Source organism: Acanthaster planci, linkage group LG02 (genome assembly GCF_054643075.1).
Source record: "Acanthaster planci isolate LZ-2023a linkage group LG02, COTS_SCS, whole genome shotgun sequence".
Classification (NCBI taxonomy): Eukaryota; Metazoa; Echinodermata; class Asteroidea; order Valvatida; family Acanthasteridae; genus Acanthaster; species Acanthaster planci.
In genome coordinates, this window is record NC_141778.1 from 22,824,762 (window position 1) to 22,843,186 (window position 18,425).

Consider the following 18,425-nt stretch of genomic DNA (forward strand, 5'->3'; position numbering starts at 1 on the left):
GATTTTCAAAACTTTGTCACCCCCTTTTTTCAATTTACAGGTCTCCTTTTCCACTCTTGGATGCTACTGGAACACCTGTTGAAAAACAAAAGGTTGGGTTGAATGAGAATGTTCTACATCTCATTTTCACCCTTCACTAAATCCCCCCCATTGGCCACTCAAATAACTCAACTGTGTAACTTTCAGTACATTTGAACGTGTTTTTCTAGTTCATAAGACTATTTGTTAGTGTGGATAAACTTCTCGGGTTACTGATCACAGCAGGAAAATGGCTTGAATGAGCCATGAGCTTGCAACCATAAATTGAATAATATCACGAGAGGGCGCCGTAGTATCAGTACGATTTACGATAGGCGGACCGCGATTATCGACATTAGTGCCGGGCCCGCGAAGATTTATTTACCGGCAAATTTATCAAAGTTCGTCGTGGAGTTCTCATCATTCTGCACACGGCTACTGGATAGTGGACGGTAAGCAGCATCAGTCGAATAACCTTTAACAGTAAGTGCGGAGAATGTATAAAAATTGATAAAGACACCTCTATGTTCTGTCAAAAAAAGTGACAAGTGTCCTTTTAATTTTACGTGTGTAGGCCTACATGTAGTTGTACTTCTGTAGGTCTAACGTTGCAACGTAGGGTATCTGGCGCTGGACCTGTACCATACGCGTGGTACATGTTGAAAAGATGGCTCTGCGTTCTGTATTTGTTTTACTTCATCGTTGAGGAACGGGCCCTACTCACATCATTCAGGGATGCATCATTCAAAATCATACTGTACAGTAATGCACTGAAGTTTCCAGATTTCCAAATGCAAACATTCGTGACAATCACACGACTGATTCATTAGGCCAGCTTTAACTAGTTATGCACAATTGTCAAATTTTGATTCCATGAACTGGTGGTTAAGCGTTTTTGTGACTTGGTTATGTCACTGTGAAGTCATTGTTCCAACTGAATGAGAACGGAAGGTTGGAGTTGGTAAATGGCTCAGTGCTGGTTCAATATGACAGAAACCGAACAGACAATTTTGTCATCCCTCAAATGAGTGTATTGTAAGCTTAAAAATTTGTCGTTGATACAGTAAATCAAAGAGATACTTGTCAAGATTCCAGCATGCATATGAACAGAGCGAGCAGCACTGGTGAGAAACATGCCGGATATTGCGTGAAAATGGTGTTCATCAACAGTATCGTCTGCTTCCTTGAGCTCAGTGCCTCTGTCAGAATGACTTGACCGTTTCTGGATCTTTGTTTTTGCGGGCCACCCTTGACATGGTCCTGGTTATTGCTTTGACGTCACAAATGTATTACGGGTTAGGGATCACCTGATGCACCATTCAAACTCACTCCAAAGCGACTGTGTCATCATATCCATGGCTTTAGTGTGAGGTTGCGTGTGGTGTCGACATTGAGTGTTTGTGAAGCAAACACGGAGCTGAGAAAAATAATTGAGAGGCAAATTGTTTGGTCACTTCATTTCCCTTCCTTCAAAAATGGTGCCAAAAAGTAAAAATGAAATCCCTTCAGAAAGGCCAGAGTACCGGGACATGTGTACATAAGCAAATTTCTAAATGTTTTGTCCCTTAACCCCCCCTCCCCCCGTACAAAAGTTTGTCCTGAGTTACGTCTCCCTCCCCCACCCCAGAGGATGTGCCCCTAAAAATAAATTCCCATAGACACCAATGATAAATCCTTTTATTTCAAAATTATTTGAAAATACAACTCTCACAGGTGTCAAAGCTGGACAGCAAAATGATGTTTGACATGTCCTCATTCCTTTTCCTTTAAATTTTTAGTGGGTTGAATACAAGAATTTTAGAAACTTGAGAAATGAGGGATATTTCACTCTTTGGAAATGTAGTCATTTTGAAAATGCTTCACTCTGCAAAACGGCTGAAAAGTGCCATGTTTGCACCCGATTGCATCCAAACTGCTCATGACTGGAAGTGCTGAGTCCAGGCCAGGGGTTCAGTGCCATATTTCTTCAATACCGCAATTCCATGGCTCTCAGGACTTTCTAATATAGAAAATTGTGGCCTATTTGCGTGGGTTCCCCCCCAAAAAAACACAGTTCTGGTAGATTAGTGCTAGATCCACCCTTGACCCCATAAATACATGTGTATACTGCGCAGTATATGTACGTTTGTACCACTATGCCCATGTTTGGCCGTGTGGAGATTGCAGAGCAGTAGTAGTGTGCTTGAATGTATGTAGGTTGTCATAAGAAATTAACAATTAATGTCAAAACTTCCTTTGTTTGTTTGGTGCCAGTGATCAAGTTGCACAGTCTGCCGATCACAGTGTGCTGTCACTCAATCCTTTACAAAATCTCAGTCTTTACTGATTTCTCCTTCTCAATGCAATCTGGCACTGCCAGGAATTACCGTTGAAAGAACATGTGTTTGGCAGATGACAGGTGGATCACTAGATCATGTATACTTCAAGATAAACCAATAAGGAAAGATGACAAGGTTAAACAACCCAACACAAGGTTCACAAACACCCTGACTAAACAGCCATACTGTAAGGTGTGGATGGGTCAGTGAGATCAGTTTATATTACCAAAAACAATGGCTATATCCAACGTACATGTAGCTAGGCCTTAACTATATGCAAATAAGGCCATTAAATTTTAAGGTACTGTATGCTAAGAATATTAGAAGTATGCATATTGTACTTGAAGGGAAATATGGGACTGCCAAACCGTATCCTTGTCTGTTATTACATAAAGTGTGAAATTTTTCAGAATACTCATTTTGAAGACAGATCAAGGTGCATTTCATCAAATGTGGACATAAATATGAGAGCGGTGACTTTCATGGGCATGTTCATGCATACAGCGGGTGTCATAGGATGATAGGAGTAGAGGTATATTTCCCAGACTCCCACATTATCTCTAAGACAAATGATTACTTGACCTTGACCTTGCTAGCAAATCCTCCTGTATGGTGATGACCTCCAACAGTCTGGCCCATGCAGTCATTTATCATACATACATGTACATGATCATGTACATGTAGGCATGATGGCTGTGGTGGGCTGTGTATGGGATGTTTCATCAAGTAATTGTAGTTTGAGACCTGTTTTTCAAAATTCTGTGATACTGTACATGCCAGATACAGGGAGGGGGCTGGCAAATTTTAATTTAGTACCCTTTTTTATATGCACTGCGTAATAATTTGTTTCTGACCAATTGCTCAAGGCCTCAGCAAAAGTGTGTTATCAGGCCTGTACTCTCAGTTTGGTGACATTGGCGCAACCAGCAGGAAATGGAATTCTTCCCATGACTTTTAGTCTGTGCAAAAATATTGTAAAGCATGTAGATGAAGGAAATGGACGAAGGTAAAAGGACCACAGATTAAACGGAATAAACTAGGTTCAGGTGGTCATGGGTGAAAAAAAGATATGAATTGTTATTATGTACATGTGGCATAGACAAATTCAATATATATTGATCGGCTAGTGACAAACATGTTTGGCATTCACAAAACACGACTGACCAAGCCATATGGCAGTGGTTGGCAGTTAGCTTCATTTGCATAATCTCTCAGAATTTCCAAATTGTAAATGAGCGCTGGCAGCGTCAGTGAATTATAAATCACAATGTGTACGCATGCACAAAGTGTAGATATATAATTGCAGTGTGCGGACAGGGCATTAGGCCTACATGAAATCAGTGTCCTGTGACATGCAATGTACATTGTTTGGTGTGTTGCTGTGAAATGTGTGATTGAATGCAAGTAGCCACATGGTTGTCAGATGCACACATGTAACATATACGTATACATGTATACTGTGTACACCTGTCTCATAGTACAGGTTTGATGTGTCAATAAATTTTAAACACTGGAACTAAAATTGATGGTCATGGGACCGGGCATTAGTTATTTTCTTTTGCTGTAATGAGTTTGCTTAAAAGGCCCATTGCCTTGTAACCAGAACCAGAAACCACCGCCAATGTAAATTCCCTGACAGTGCATCATGTGTTTCTTTGCTTGTATCATCTGTGTCAGATTTATTTTTGTCATGACTATTTGTTTATTATCTTTTTTTTTCATCACTGTCACATTTCCTCTCCACAGGCATGAATTCCTCTCTGAGTGTCAGAATGCCTTGACTGGGCGACCACCAGATACCAACCAGTGGGACGTCATTACGCAGAGGGCCATGAACTGTCAGCAATGCCCCGCCTTTATCAGGACACTAAGCTCCCAATGAAAGTTTAGTCGGTGCCAACCAGCACTTTGAGGATTTTTCATTGGACGGAAAACAGGGCAGTCTGAAAAATAAAAGGCATTGTGGTTGGACTGCCGAGTTGCTGTACATGTACATGGCAGCCCTGACACTGAATCTGCTACAACAGGGCTTCCCATTGGACCAGGAAGTTCAATCATCATCCAAAACATCATCTGATTGGTTAACAGACACCGTTACTTGGCAGTCCATGCCTGTGGACACTGCTGTGACTCACTCCATCGAAAGAAGCCGAGTTGAGGTTTTTACGTGCCATCGGTAATGATTGCCAAGTTCACACAAGCCTCCAGGAATTCATTACAGCCACACCATCTTCCCATTAATGAGTGGATACTAGTTTGTCATTGACCTCAATGTAAAGGCAACAACTTGTCCGATGAGGGCAAAATCATCCCTGTGCATTGTGCTAATGGCATGGATCTACGGTGTATTCCAGAAAGTGTAGAATATCCATTGAACTCTACGCAGCATGCTAAGAAGTTGTGCAGTATCAAACTATTTCTAGGTAAGTGCGTCTAGGCAAAATGAGTACTTGTACTTTCTTTGTCATTTTTGTAGAAATCGTTTTAGACCTTTGAGAAATTGGTTTTATTTTTTTTTTCAATGAATATGGGTTTCTGGTTGAACTTATCATCAGTTTGTTTTAAGCTAACATGTACATGAAGTGTACGTACTCTGAATTGTTTTCCTATGAAAAAGAATCTTCACAAAACCTTGCTTTTCTTGTTCACTGACAGTAACTAGTGAGACAATTATGAGTTTCACAGCAAGGAACCTGATCAATAGAAATACAATGTATGTGCAGGTTTATCAAAACGCACTGGTGTACATGTGCTGTGCATTGATGATATGTAGGGTACTGTTGCAGTGCTTGGAGGGGTGTCTGCTTGTTTAATCAGACATCTGTTTGGAATTACAATACCCAGAATTTTGTGACTGACCACAAACATACTAATTAAGCCATGTTTCTGATTTTGTATTATATCATTCAGGAGGTCAGTGTGCAACGTTTGTTTTTCACTGGTGATGCCTTTTCCATTTAAACACCATTTGTAATCTGCGCATCATTTTTTCTTGTCATCTGAAAATTACCAGACTTTTTGTCCACACATATGTGTTTCAGAATTCTAACAAACAATCAGTATTTTGGAATTGTGTGGAGAATTAGTTTGAATTGGACACAACATGCACAGGATTCCATTTTAAGGTTTCCGGATCTCTTTGGTACAAGAAACGTTTCCAATGGTGAATTGTTAATTAAATATAGAAATCAATTAATTTATTCAGTATTGCTCAGTAATTGAGCAAATTGTCTAATTGTTTTTTTCTGGTTATTTTTGTCTTTTCTTTGCAGTAGGTGACAAATTTGAAAGTCCCAGTGGTTTGAAATATTTTCATCAGCAAAATGGCTGGATAAACGTGATATGGGCATATAAATGTATACTTTGAATATTCATGTTCAGTTAGCATTTCAAAGAAAGTTAATTTATTCCTCCATGGAGGTGTGTGATTCTACCTCCATGATTCCTCTGACCAGGCATAAATGTCAGAATTTGTGTAAATACATTGTGCATGTACATTAATTGGCCTGACATTGTTGTCATGCCTGGAGGTCCACAGGAAAATAACCCTTAGAAGTGACCCACCCAACGACCCTGGGGCTCTTCCTGAATAGGGCAAATACTTGGCTTATGTTTCCCATCCCGAGACCCCACAGTGTGCCGCCCAGAGGTCACCAAGAAACCAGGCGTTGCCAAAGTTGTGTTGAAATATGGTACACCGTGGAGCTATAAAACTGATAGCTCCAGCAATACCTGTTCCCGCACTATGGAGTACATTTTACCACCATAATAGTGCTGGGGCCAGTGGGGATACTTGTACATACATGTACTGCATGCAGTGCAAGAGGATTGTCTTCTGGGGTTCAAGTTATCTGGGGCCTTCTCACTTACTGAATATCATGCTGATATGTGGAGGAAATGAAGCACTCATATGAAGCAATCACCTGTTTCCAAGGCAGGCTGAAAGTTGAGTTACTTTATGTTATTTTTAGATACTTCTAGGACTTAGCTACATGTACAATGATGTTCTTGTACAATGTACATGTACATACAGTACATGTACATTGTACATGCCTTGTTGTACATGTACATATACTGTATGTACATGCTACATTCTGGTACCAGTGCATGCACAAACATGTATGTACATGTATACACATGCTGTTCTCATGTGCACTGTATTTGGACATACATGTACAGTGCCTTTGTAAACTGATTTTTGTTTTATTTGTAATCCCTTTTGTGTATTTTGTTGGTTTGGTCATGTATATTAATTTTCTGACTTGTGGGAGTGTTTTTCCTCATTCATTTTGATGACAAAAATACATACACCCATCAGTACTCTGTTTCTGTTGATGTCCATACAGAATGCACATGTTCATATCACCTGCTGAAGTTGCTGCATGAAGGAAATTTAAGTTAAAATTAAAATTAGATGAATCAAAAGATTCACATGTTATGAATTAAAATCTACAGTGAAATGCACTCCAGAAATGGAGTTATCATTACAGTTCGTATGGTTAATACCCTAATCACCCTCAATCATCCAAACTCCTATGGTGATTTTTTGGAGGATTTTGGAGGATTGAGGCTGCATGGCAAATTGCATTGCTAATTGCGAAGGATGGATTGTGTCAAAGTCTTGAGTTAGACCGTGTGTTGTTTATGCCCAACCATGAATGAATGATACATGAAATCATTCATACTGCTCCGGGAAATCATTCAAACTGCCTTGACATATTGTAATAACAGGAATTGCTAGAGACTTTTGCAGGATTTAGGAAGGGGTCATCCCACCAAGGAGCCTTCAAGGAATAAAGGAGGATTTTTATGGAAGATTGAGGAATGAATACATTTTTTTTGGCAGGGCAATCAGAGGGTTTGAAAGAATTGAAGATGTGCCTTAGCAACAAAGGCCCAGGGGATTAAACCTGAGTGGTAAAATGGAAAAAAAGAATCAGTCAATACATGTATATATGTATTTTTTATTTTTTTTTCAGACTCATCTGTGAATTAGACAAACCCGAAGAAACAGGAGTTTGAGGTGTCCAGTTACTTCAGATCCTTTGCTGCACGATGCATGCTGTGTTTCAAGCCATGGCTGCTTCCGTCAGACAACACCTTGTCACGTTGTGTCTCACCGCTTGCGTCACCCTGTGCTGTGCAACTAATGGTAATAACTGGATTAAGATATGTCAGAGATGGAGACTGGAAATGTGCAAAGTTGAATGAACCTGTTTGGTATTTCGAAATGCAAGGTCATGCAGGAACAAAGCACGCTTGCGAGTCCATGTAGGGTCACGCTGATAGGGCAGACCTCACACTAGCATCCAAATGACCTTGGACACGCTTCAATTCAGCCATGCGCTGTCGGAATACCAAATTGGCTCATTGTTAGATGTCCACTGATGGCAAACAGATAACACTATCAAGAAAACCGAGGGTTTGCTGAGTACTACGCAATCTTAAAAGGCGTCCAATTATGGCTTCATTGACCTCACAGAGTTTCAGAATGTGCAACCTGTTTGTAGGATGATCCATCCTGATCACTTATAATTCCACTGAACATCAAATGCATTATAAATGCATACTGTCACCAGAGTTGTAAGCTTTCAGGGAGCACCTCAAAAGTTGGAACAGAACACGATATTCCAACAAGATCATTTCTTATTCTAATAAGCCTTATTTTAATAAGTCAATGCCTTTGCATGCTTTACATGGGAGCGGCCCATTTCCATCATGGTATTCATGGTAAATTCTCAAAAGGAACGCACAGTGCCCTGTGAAGACTTAAAAAGGACCATTCCAGCGGGAAACGGAAAAGCTCCAACCTTTTAGAAAATCCCTGTACTGCAATGGTTCTTTGCTCATCAGCAGATCGTGCATCCATGCACAAAAAAAAAGACGTGAAGTGATGACATTTCCTGGAATTAATCTATGGCATGTAATGTTCGATTCACACCTCCCCCCCCCTTTTTTTTACAGAGACATCTTCCTCTCTACAGCTGCAACCTTCACCAAGCCCCCCTTTATCACTGTCCTCCATTGCTCCATCAGGTATTTTTGGATTGCTTGATTATTCACTTTTGTTTATTGTGAATAGCCTGCTCATTGCCATGGTCTGCCTCTTTACCCAATTCAGAACCTAGCACTGGAGTCTTGAAAGAAATAATGTTTGGGAGGGGGGGTGAAAGAAGGCTTAATGAACAAGAGAAGCTGCAAAACCCCAAAATAGAATTTGTTGTCTTTGTTTTTGGTGGTGTATGGTGCGTCATCTCATTGCTGACAAATAATTTTGGATTCACAATGAAATTGGCAAGCTGACCCCAACAAGGTTGGTGGTCAAGTGGTCCAAGACATCTACTCCAGTATGCTGGAAGTTATGGGTTCCAGACTTACCTGAGCAAGGTTTCCTCTACAAGCTCCTAGGGGTGGGGGGGGTAAATAATGAGCATGCATTGCACTGGTAAAGGGACGAACCAAATGTTATACCTTACATGTAAGGAGAGTTTGATCTTCAAAATGCTAATACCCATCATGGCAAGTCCAGGATTTTGTGCACACTACATTTACGTATGTGACCAACATGTAACAGAAGTTTTACCCTCCAAGACATTTGTTTATTGTATGGATGGAGAATACAGTGTGCCAACAGTAGTCTTTTTGGTTATCGTGTTGTTAAAGAAAAGATGGTGTTACATATGGGATATTAACGAGAGCTTTTCATTGACTTAATCATCAGTTGACAACCAATTAGTCTGTGTTTTTTTTTGGGGGGGGGGTTATAGGGTAGCGGGTCATATCAGTATGTTTCCAACAGTTTACCTTGTGTGGTTTCTTCTTTGCAGGCACACCAAGCTTTCAACTTCATGCCAGTTCTTCGGTCATTTCCAGCCATCCCTCAGCCTCCGTCTTGCCATCGGGACCTCCCTCATTCCAAACCAGAGGAACCAGAGTGCCCCTGCTCTCCAGTCGGCTGCCCACACCGACTCCAGTGGGGTACCCCACACCAACCCCTTCGTGGCCCTCCCTAACCCCTCAGTCAGAGGTCCTCCGCACCCCTACTCCTTCTGCCTCTTGGTCCACAGGTTTTGAGTCCCCAGTGGCGTCAGCAGTAACCAATCTATTTACAACACAGGTTATCAATGCATCACAGTCTGACCAGTGGCGGTCCTCGTCGGCACCATTTCCCGTGCCACCGGTTGCCCCTGGACCGCCCCCATATTTCACTTCTATGACAAACATGACAGAGACAGTAACAGGTATACTTGTGACAGCCACGTCTAATTTGCTTACCACGGCAGTGCCAGAGCCATCACATCAAATGACTATGACGATGTCACCAGGAGGGTCATTGATGGTGTCAGAAACTGAGATGTCTGTGTCACGCATGACTTCATCCATCATTGGAGCAATGACCATGCTCACAGCATACCCAGCAGTTTCGTACACTCCACGATCTACGCCCACAGAATCAAGTGTAACATATAGACCTATGCCAACTCAGTCTTTTGTCATGAGCACAGCTGAACCAACTCATTCCTTTGCCATGAGCACAACAGGAGGCGTTTCGGGTCCCTTGCCTACACCATCTTTGTTCCCATCTTCAGAGCCATGGGATAACGACACCCTTCCAACTGCTGCGACCACGCAAGGCACTGATTTGACAACTTGGACCTCTACTGTGGAAGTTCACACTTCTCCTCCCAGATTCATCCTTGTTAAATGTACAGTCACCCTCAATGGCGATTGCAACGAGGCCAAAGAGCAAGAGCAACTGTTCCGGGAGGCGTTTGCCCAGTTCATTGCCGACACCCTAGAGATGGACGTTGGCAGGCTGATAGTGGAGGAGGTCCGTTGCGGCTCGGTGGTCGTAGACTTCACCATTCAAGACGCCAAAGATGGGTCCCTGGCCCAAAACCTCACGATCATGGTGGACGAGGGTGACCTTGGCTTCACTTTCCAGAACCAGTCCTTCATGGCAACTTATGCCGGGATCAGACCACCCAAGCCTACCAAGAAAGCGCCAGATGACAAAGGTGGGCTGTCGTTTGCAGAACAGGAGCGCCTCATCTACATCATGATTGGATCGGCCGTTGGCGCCGTTGTCCTGATATCCCTCATTCTTGTCGTCCACCACCACGTGCGTAGGTCTTGTCGTACCCACACCCAGTCCTTCGACATCCAGGAAGAGCCCCACATCAAACTTTCGGACTTCAACATGGCGCACACGTACATCCCACGACCTCGTAGCATTTACGGGTCACGGCCCCAGACTGACAGCACCTACCATGCTAACGGTGACAGCGGGAGCCTGCACCGTGGTGTGCCGCACAGCCCGACGCCGTATGTGTATGCTGACGACCAGGCAATACGGCGGCACTACCGTGAAGTGGTAGACAGGGATGCGAATATTAGGATGAGTCAGGATTTTGGACGGAGTGGAGTGCCAGATCTGAACCTGCCTAAGCTGGAAGGTAAAATTTCTTGTAGTTTCCCTCATTTGGGGCTAAACGTCAATGTGCAATGCGGTGTTTGCCTCGTAGAGGCTTCCTTTCGTCTTTACAGTTGATGTAATTCATATATTATGCGGTTATTTATTTTTCATTTGTTTACGAGTGTTTTCATAGTAATGCGGACTTGGTAGCCTTTTGTATACTTTTAAGCAGAAATAAACAATTGTAAAACAATTGTAAAAACGGTATTGTTCCATGCAGAACAAATGCAAAACCTGTTGGCAACATCTTTGGTATGCATTACATTGCCATACCCAGCTCTGATCCTGACCATTACTTGTTTTAATGCATAGAGGGCTCCTGTTGTTGTGGACTGTTGATTGAAATGGTTCAGGTGTAAAAACAAAAATTTCAGGGGCATGATAAAACATTGGACCCTCCGTCTTCCCCCCTGCAGGTGGTGAAACCATTCGTGAAAGTAAGACAAGGCAAACCTTAAACTCAAAATGCCAAAGTGGTCCAAAGTTGTTGACTGTCTTGTATGTGGATGTGCATTTGAATAGCCTGCTAGGCTAGTTTCAGTGGATTAATTTCTATCCACGGAAATGTAAAACTTCCATCGAGATTTCACTGTTTTCATGGGGCAGAGGATGGGGTCATTGGATGTCTGGAGTTCAGCGTTAGAGTCATTTAACAAGATTGTGGATGTAATGTATTGTGTTATTCATTTTGTATTTTGCCTCAAATTTGTGATTAATTGTCCTCTGTAACTTGTGTTTCTGCGTTGGTTTGCTGTTTTCTTTTTTTACCCAGGTGTTCATGTTGCTGGACAGGAAGATGACATTGATGAGTCTCTCTTAAGACCCCTCTCCGTACGCAGAGGCAGTAATGGCAGCACTGTCAGTAGACTATCGGCGACTTTCCACGCCCCGCCCGAACCTCCGCCCGAGTCGCCCCCGACCCCACCCCCGCCCAGCCCGCCACCCATGCCCACTCCGCCCTCCTCCCTGGGGCCTGAGCCTCCCACCCTGGATCTTCCTCCACCCCCGCCCCTCCCCCCACCCACCCCGACCACGTTCCGCGATGCCACCCCGCTGGCCGCTCGACTGTCGCAGGCCAGCAACGCCAGTTCCTCCGAGGCTGCCAGCTCCCTCCCTGGAGACACCAGCCTCCTGCTGTGCAAAGGCTGTGACTATGACCCCCAGCCGATGGGGATTGACAATCCGTCCTATGACAGGTGCACCGCCGGTGATCACGAGGGTCAGAGGGCACCAAGTTTTTACAATATGATACCCTCTGCACCTGTTTAGCTCCAGAGGTACATTCTTAACTTCCGTTGTGCCACTTCAAGTTAGGGTACTGCCAGTTTTGGGCCAGTTAGGTACTTAACTACATTATGGTATGGTATTTTGCTCACACAAAGTTCCTGCATTGAATCTGTGACAAAAACTGTTTTGTTTTATACACAGCTTAGGAAATACAAATAGCTGGTCAATTTGTGCTTCTCATTCTAGTTGAGCTCAAGTAAATTCAAGTTTTCAAGGATGCAAGATTATTGGTGGAAAAGTTGAACGAATGAAATTTCTTGCATTGAAATTATCTTGTTTGGCCATAGATGAAAACAAGCCATGCAGGGAGATGCAAACATTTTGTTTTCTTCCATCATAAGTGGCGCTGTTGATATCTTCCCCAGTGTTACGGTCATAGGTCAAATGTACAACACACTCATAGCACGCACGATACCATTGGAGGTTCGTACGTTTGACCTGTGACCTTTAGAGGGAGTGTGCAAAATGCTTTTGCTTCTATATTCAGATTTTACTGACATCCACATGCATACTGAAGTGGATGATATTTAATCGACTGGTATCGGTGTTGCAGTTGCGATCATCACATGACCAGTCACAGGTTTAACAGGGTGAAAGGTGACACAGGGATGATTTTGTTGCAGGTCTTTTGAATAACTAAGGGCTTGAATCCAGGAGCGTGTTCAATGGCACGATACGTACGCTGGTATTGGCATACCCAATACGTGTATACCTCTATTATTCGTGGTGTGCACACTCAAGCAAAGTACTGTGTAATTGACTGTGCCCCAGATGTGATCTTGTGATGGTCTTATGATGGCCTTGTGGGGGTCATTTGATGGTCTTAAGAGGTCTTCAATACATACAGTGTATATAATCATATATCGGAATGACGGTGAGACGGTTACAAACGGTGAAGGAGCATTATTTACCTTTTTTCCCCAGGGAACAATTTAACAGCGACTCCATTGTAATATATTTTCTTAGCATCAGATATACTGTTCAGATGTCACTTTTTTGGACATTCAACCGCTGTGCCTATGTTGTATGTGTGTGTGAACTTAACTTTGTGTAAACCGTCCGCAAATCACTTGGTAATGACTCAGAAGTCTGGTATGATAGGCATGCTTGTCTTGAATGCAAGCACTGCAGATCACAATAGAAATCAATGCTCGTTAGGGTGGAAGGTCATGTTGGTTGGAATTTATCGTCGTTTCACCTTACTTCATTACATCCTTCGAACTGTTATTTGAAGCAGTGAACCATTTGATCGATGCTGACGATGCTGGGTCCATGCAAAACGATCAAGCCCTTGAAGTCAGTCGCACCAGAGTCACACAAGTCCACACAGGTCCTCACAGTGCATTCACAAGTCCTCACAAAGCACTCAGAGGTCCTTGCAATGCAGTCACAAGTTCTATATTACAGCCCATCCAGTCTCAAGTCAGTTACAGTTGCCACAAGTTGTACATATAAATTAAATGTATGACATGGGCAGTTCTTTGGTAGTGTTCATCTCCTGTTAGCTTTTGCCCTGTGGTTTGACTCTTGAAGGAGATCTGACTTTAGATCTGACTTTGGAGTGACTTGCTGCTTGAGTTATGATTGGACTAGGACTTTGACTTGTCTGCAACTCTGTGTTGTACTGACTGACTCCAAAAATAAAATGTTAACCATTTATGTCTGATAAACATCTCTGCATGTATAATATATTTGGAGAATCGTGGAAAACTTTAGAATCCAGACAAAAGTAGAACAGCCAGTATTCCTGGGGTGGCTTTCCCAGCATTCTGTATTGGGGTATGCTTCCTCAACATCAAATAATCAGGGTTAAATAATGACATGTACATGTATCACGACATTATCGACATGTTTTGTCTTGTAATAATAAATTGTTAATCATTTATTTATTTGAAACAAACATGCCAACATTTCTTACCTTGCCAGAGTCCAAAGATCAGTATACTTCAATATACTTCTCTTCATGTGAAAAAAAAATTAACACATTAGTATGAAATGTGTACTTTATCTCAAAAATATGCTGAAAAACACTGTTTTGGGTGTAGTGTGATGTGTATTGTTTGTGTGAGTGAGCGTTTTTGGACTTCCCTAAGCTGTCTTTAAAATAGTTGACAAGTTTTTACGTGCATTGACTTGCATGTGTGAAGAGGCTGTTTGCACTATTCAATACAGGTACATGTACATTTTTTTCTCTGTGGTTCTTGTAAATAGGTACTGTTGTAACTGCATATATATTTTTAAACGTGATGACTCTTTGTACACTTTGCACTTGTGTTATGGGAACTTAAGTACACGAATATGTATCATCGCCAAAGAAATGCCCTTTTCAAGTATATTTTATGTGCACCGGGATATTTCCTTTTTTGCCAACATAAATTAGTTTACTCTGTAAAAACACCATTTACCTGTATTTGTTGAGAAATCAGCAACTGTTGTTAATTGAAACTTGACTAGAGATTAAGTAGCCCCTGCCTTTGCAAAACTGGGTAAGGCTCTGTCCGAATTACACTCGGCTGCAGTAAGAAATGAACAGTCAAGGACAGATGTTTGCAGCCACTAACTGGGCCCAATTTCACAGAGCTGCTTAGCAGAAGAAAAGTCATGCTTACTGTAGCCTAAAATTTGGCTAACCTGAAGCACTATTTCATAGCTGTGCTTGGTCTTGGGCCTACAATTGGATGTGCATAGAGATATTTATTATCATCAGTAAGTCAAGCAAAGTTTTCCTCTGAGGTAAGCTTGCTTTTGGCTATGCTTATTATTTACTGTCGCCATGAAATATGCAAAGCCTCCGTTAGTGTAATTTCATGTGCTTAGTAGAACTATTAAATTGGGCCTAGTAGACTTCTATAGGTAAATATGTTAGCCATTTGCAATTTATCGGGATGCAGCCTATCTTTACGTCATTGCACATTGTGATTGAAGTGAAAATCATCGTCAGTTTTTAAAGTAAAGGTGAAACCAATGATGTGGTTAAGACTATCAATGCATGCATTGTACAACACCCTAAAGAGATGACTAGCCATTGCACTTTTCTATGTATATGCATTATGCACCATATATATTAACCTGTTGTCATTTTTTTGTTTTGTCCGGGTTACTGTAGGTCCTGGTTTATCCTTATGTAGCATATTGTTATTGATTTTGATGTGAAATGTTTTGGTGATTTCAAAACATGTAACAGTGTCGATGCACTTTTAAATTCTAAGAGTTGAACAAATATGATTACCAATCACACCAAAGACACTCACAAATTAATTGCATTTAATGGTAAGATTTAGCTGATCTCTAGTCTTTGAAAATGGCCTTTGTGTTACTGAACTAGCCTTATTTCTATTTGCTGGGGGGGTGTGTCAGAGTTCAATTGTTTATGTTATCAGTACAAAATCCTAGACCAAATGATGTGACAGTACTGGTTCTTCGTCCAAAGACACAAAATTGTGCAAGGAATTGAAGCATTCTTTTTATGTACTTTCAAGTAAAGGTTTATGATGACAGTAACATTCCTAAGTTATAACCAAGATTCGGTTGGTATCCTACTTTTTTTCTTCTAAATTTTGACTTGGTGTGACAATTCCTCATCCAGAACAAAATTCAGATGTTGAGCTTTTTTAAATTTTCAGCCTAAAGAATCAGTCTCTTGCAAATGCAAGTTGTATAACTTTTGTAAAAATTGAACTACATGTAGTTTGGTTTGGTTTGTTTTATTTGTTTTAGGTTTGGTTCCTTTTTTTAGACAACTAATGTCGTAATACACTGCCTCTTGCCCAACTTTAGAAGAAATCTATGATTGTTGTTTTGATTTCATTATTTAGTGTCTAGTGAAGATTTAGCATTTGATGTGTCATATTTTTTTATAACCTTGCCAATTCTAAGTGAAACTCAAGTCACTGGTGTCAGGATTTGACTTTATTTACACAGAATCATGGTTATGTTAGCCAGAGTTGTTTTCTTGAATTTATTTGCTTTTTTAGCTGTTAATTTGACTTTTGTACCCAGGAATTGAATGGTTTGTTTCATTTTAAATATCTAAGACATAATTATGGTTTTGGAGTTATGTGAACAAATATTATACTTTAGAAGTTGTTAAGTTTAATTTTCATTTGTTTTTAACTTCAAACAACTAAAAACTGAACAATCCTGATCCATATTGCCAGAATAAAAATATTTATTTTCGGTGTGCTACCAAATGTTGTGAAGGATTTCTTTATTGAGTTTCTCAGAATTGTACTGTCATGTATCTACCCTATGTTTGTCTCTAATTTTGCCTTTTTTGTTAGATCATGTGTGGCTCGTTTTATTATCTGATCGTTTGTCCTTTTATTGGATTGTATGCCTGCTTGTTTAATGAATTTTGTGATGTCTCAAATGAGGTCTTCTTTTTAGAAAATCCTGTGTCGTGCTCCTTTGCCATTTGCTGTCTTATCTTCAGCTGTCATGCCTTAACCATCTTCACTGTTCTGGAAAGTTTGCTATCCTCTCTAGTTCTCTCCCATTTTGAGTCTGCCCTTCACTTTCATCCCATCCTGTGCTGTCCTGTCTCATTTCATGCTGTACATTACCCTCTTGTCCATCCCATGTATGAAATCTGGTTTTCATTTTGTCTTTTGTCTCATTCAGTGCTGTGTCTAGTCTCGCTGTTGCTATTATATCCTACCTGAAGCAGTCTTGTCCCATTTGAGGCTGCTTTATAAGCTGTTCCATCAATTCTTATGCCATCTTATCTTATCCAGCACCATCTTGTCTTTTCCCATACCATTCCATCTCATGTTGTCCTGTGTCATTTAGTTTTGTGGCATGCTATTTTGTCCAATGTACTGCCATCTTGTCTCGTCCTGTGCCGTCTCTTCTCATCCTGTGCCGTCTTGTCTCGTCCTGTGCCGTCTTGTCTCCCCTGTGCTGTCTTGTCTCGTCCTGTGCCGTCTTGTCTCGTCCTGTGCCGTCTTGTCTCATCCTGTGCCGTCTTGTCTCATCCTGTGCCGTCTCTTCTCATCCTGTGCCATCTTGTCTCGTCCTGTGCCGTCTTGTCTCACCCTGTGCCGTCTTGTCTCGTCCTGTGCCGTCTTGTCTCGTCCTGTGCCGTCTTGTCTCACTCTGTGCCGTCTTGTCTCATCCTCTGCCGTCTTGTCTCATCCTGTGCCGTCTCTTCTCATCCTGTGCCGTCTTGTCTCATCATATGCCGTCCTGTCTCATCATATGCCGTCTTGTCTCATCCTGTGCCGTCTTGTCTCATCCTATGCCGTCCTGTCTCATCATATGCCGTCTTGTCTCATCCTATGCTGTCTTGTCTCATCCTATGCTGTCTTGATCAGTTCTATCCTTCACCCTTTAACTTATCCTCTCATCCTATGTGTCCTGTACATTGCAGTATATACGACCTTGTGATGTCTCACTTCATAATGAATTATTTTCTGCTGCAATGCTGTCAGTTCATGGCTGTATTCAATTATTTATTTCATCTTTAATCCGGAAGGGGCCAACACTGTTTATGGCATGGACCAAACCAAACCATTTGGATATTTGTATGTAGCCTACTTTGGCCTTTTTGATGGACGAGGTAAAATTTTAGGGGCTTCCATATGATTTGAAAGATAAGGAAATGAAACAGCCTCCCCCATCGCCTTTCTCTCTCTCTCTTTTAACGGGGGTCCACTGTTGCCACTAATAAAAGAATTCAATTGAGAAAGGCATTATACTCTAGATATTGTCGAGTATCCCTCCAGAACCCTGTCCACACTCAACATACATGTACATTGTAAAGAGCAACCGGAAAGAGTTCTTGCATGGCACCAAATCGCAGGCGGGGCACTGAATTTTGTTACGTCCCAACTTTGTCCACTGCCCCAATTTCGTTCACTCAACCATTACCTGTATGTGGCCCAACTTTGCCCACACAGGTATGAAAACATGGCAACGGTTTATACCAGCTGAATTGAACATTAAAAAACAGTTTAAAAAATGGGCTCTTACCATTCATTATAATTTTGTAAGGATTTTTGGTGTTTGTTTCATAGTTGGGGACATGCGCCCCATAGACAATTGCACCCCCTCTTTATTTTCCCCACCTAACTGTGGTTCGTTTTCTTAATTTTTATTTTCAATACAGTGTCATTAGACCTGTGTCAAACGTTGTGCTTCCATCGGATAACTCAAAGTATAAAAGAAAAAACAAAAAACAAAACAGAAAACAAAACTTGTTGGCAAACCCCAATTGCCCAGCTTGGCCGACAAAATTGGGCTCGTTCGAAGTTGGCACTGACAAGGTTGGGGTATTAGACAAAGTTGGGTACCAGCTGTTGGGCTTTATAAACACATCACGTGGTACA

The 18,425-nt window shown here is 41.6% G+C and overlaps 1 protein-coding gene across 4 annotated transcripts; it reads left to right on the forward strand.

The window, feature by feature from the left end:
* Positions 1 to 354: 354 nt before the first annotated feature.
* Positions 355 to 16,289, forward strand: LOC110976199 (uncharacterized). Of its 4 annotated transcripts, none has more exons than XM_087133493.1 (6): positions 355 to 501; positions 4,083 to 4,759; positions 7,316 to 7,488; positions 8,301 to 8,372; positions 9,164 to 10,792; positions 11,585 to 16,289. In XM_087133493.1, exons 3-6 carry the CDS (start codon positions 7,392 to 7,394, stop codon positions 12,079 to 12,081), a joined length of 2,295 nt encoding a protein of 764 aa, XP_086989619.1. In that variant the 5' UTR covers positions 355 to 501; positions 4,083 to 4,759; positions 7,316 to 7,391; the 3' UTR covers positions 12,082 to 16,289. The 4 variants fall into 4 exon arrangements, with proteins under 4 accessions (XP_086989619.1, XP_086989620.1, XP_086989621.1 ...); XM_087133494.1 differs by having other exon boundaries at positions 355 to 470; XM_087133495.1 differs by lacking the exon at positions 355 to 501 and adding an exon at positions 3,651 to 3,819.
* The last annotated feature ends 2,136 nt before the right edge of the window (positions 16,290 to 18,425 follow it).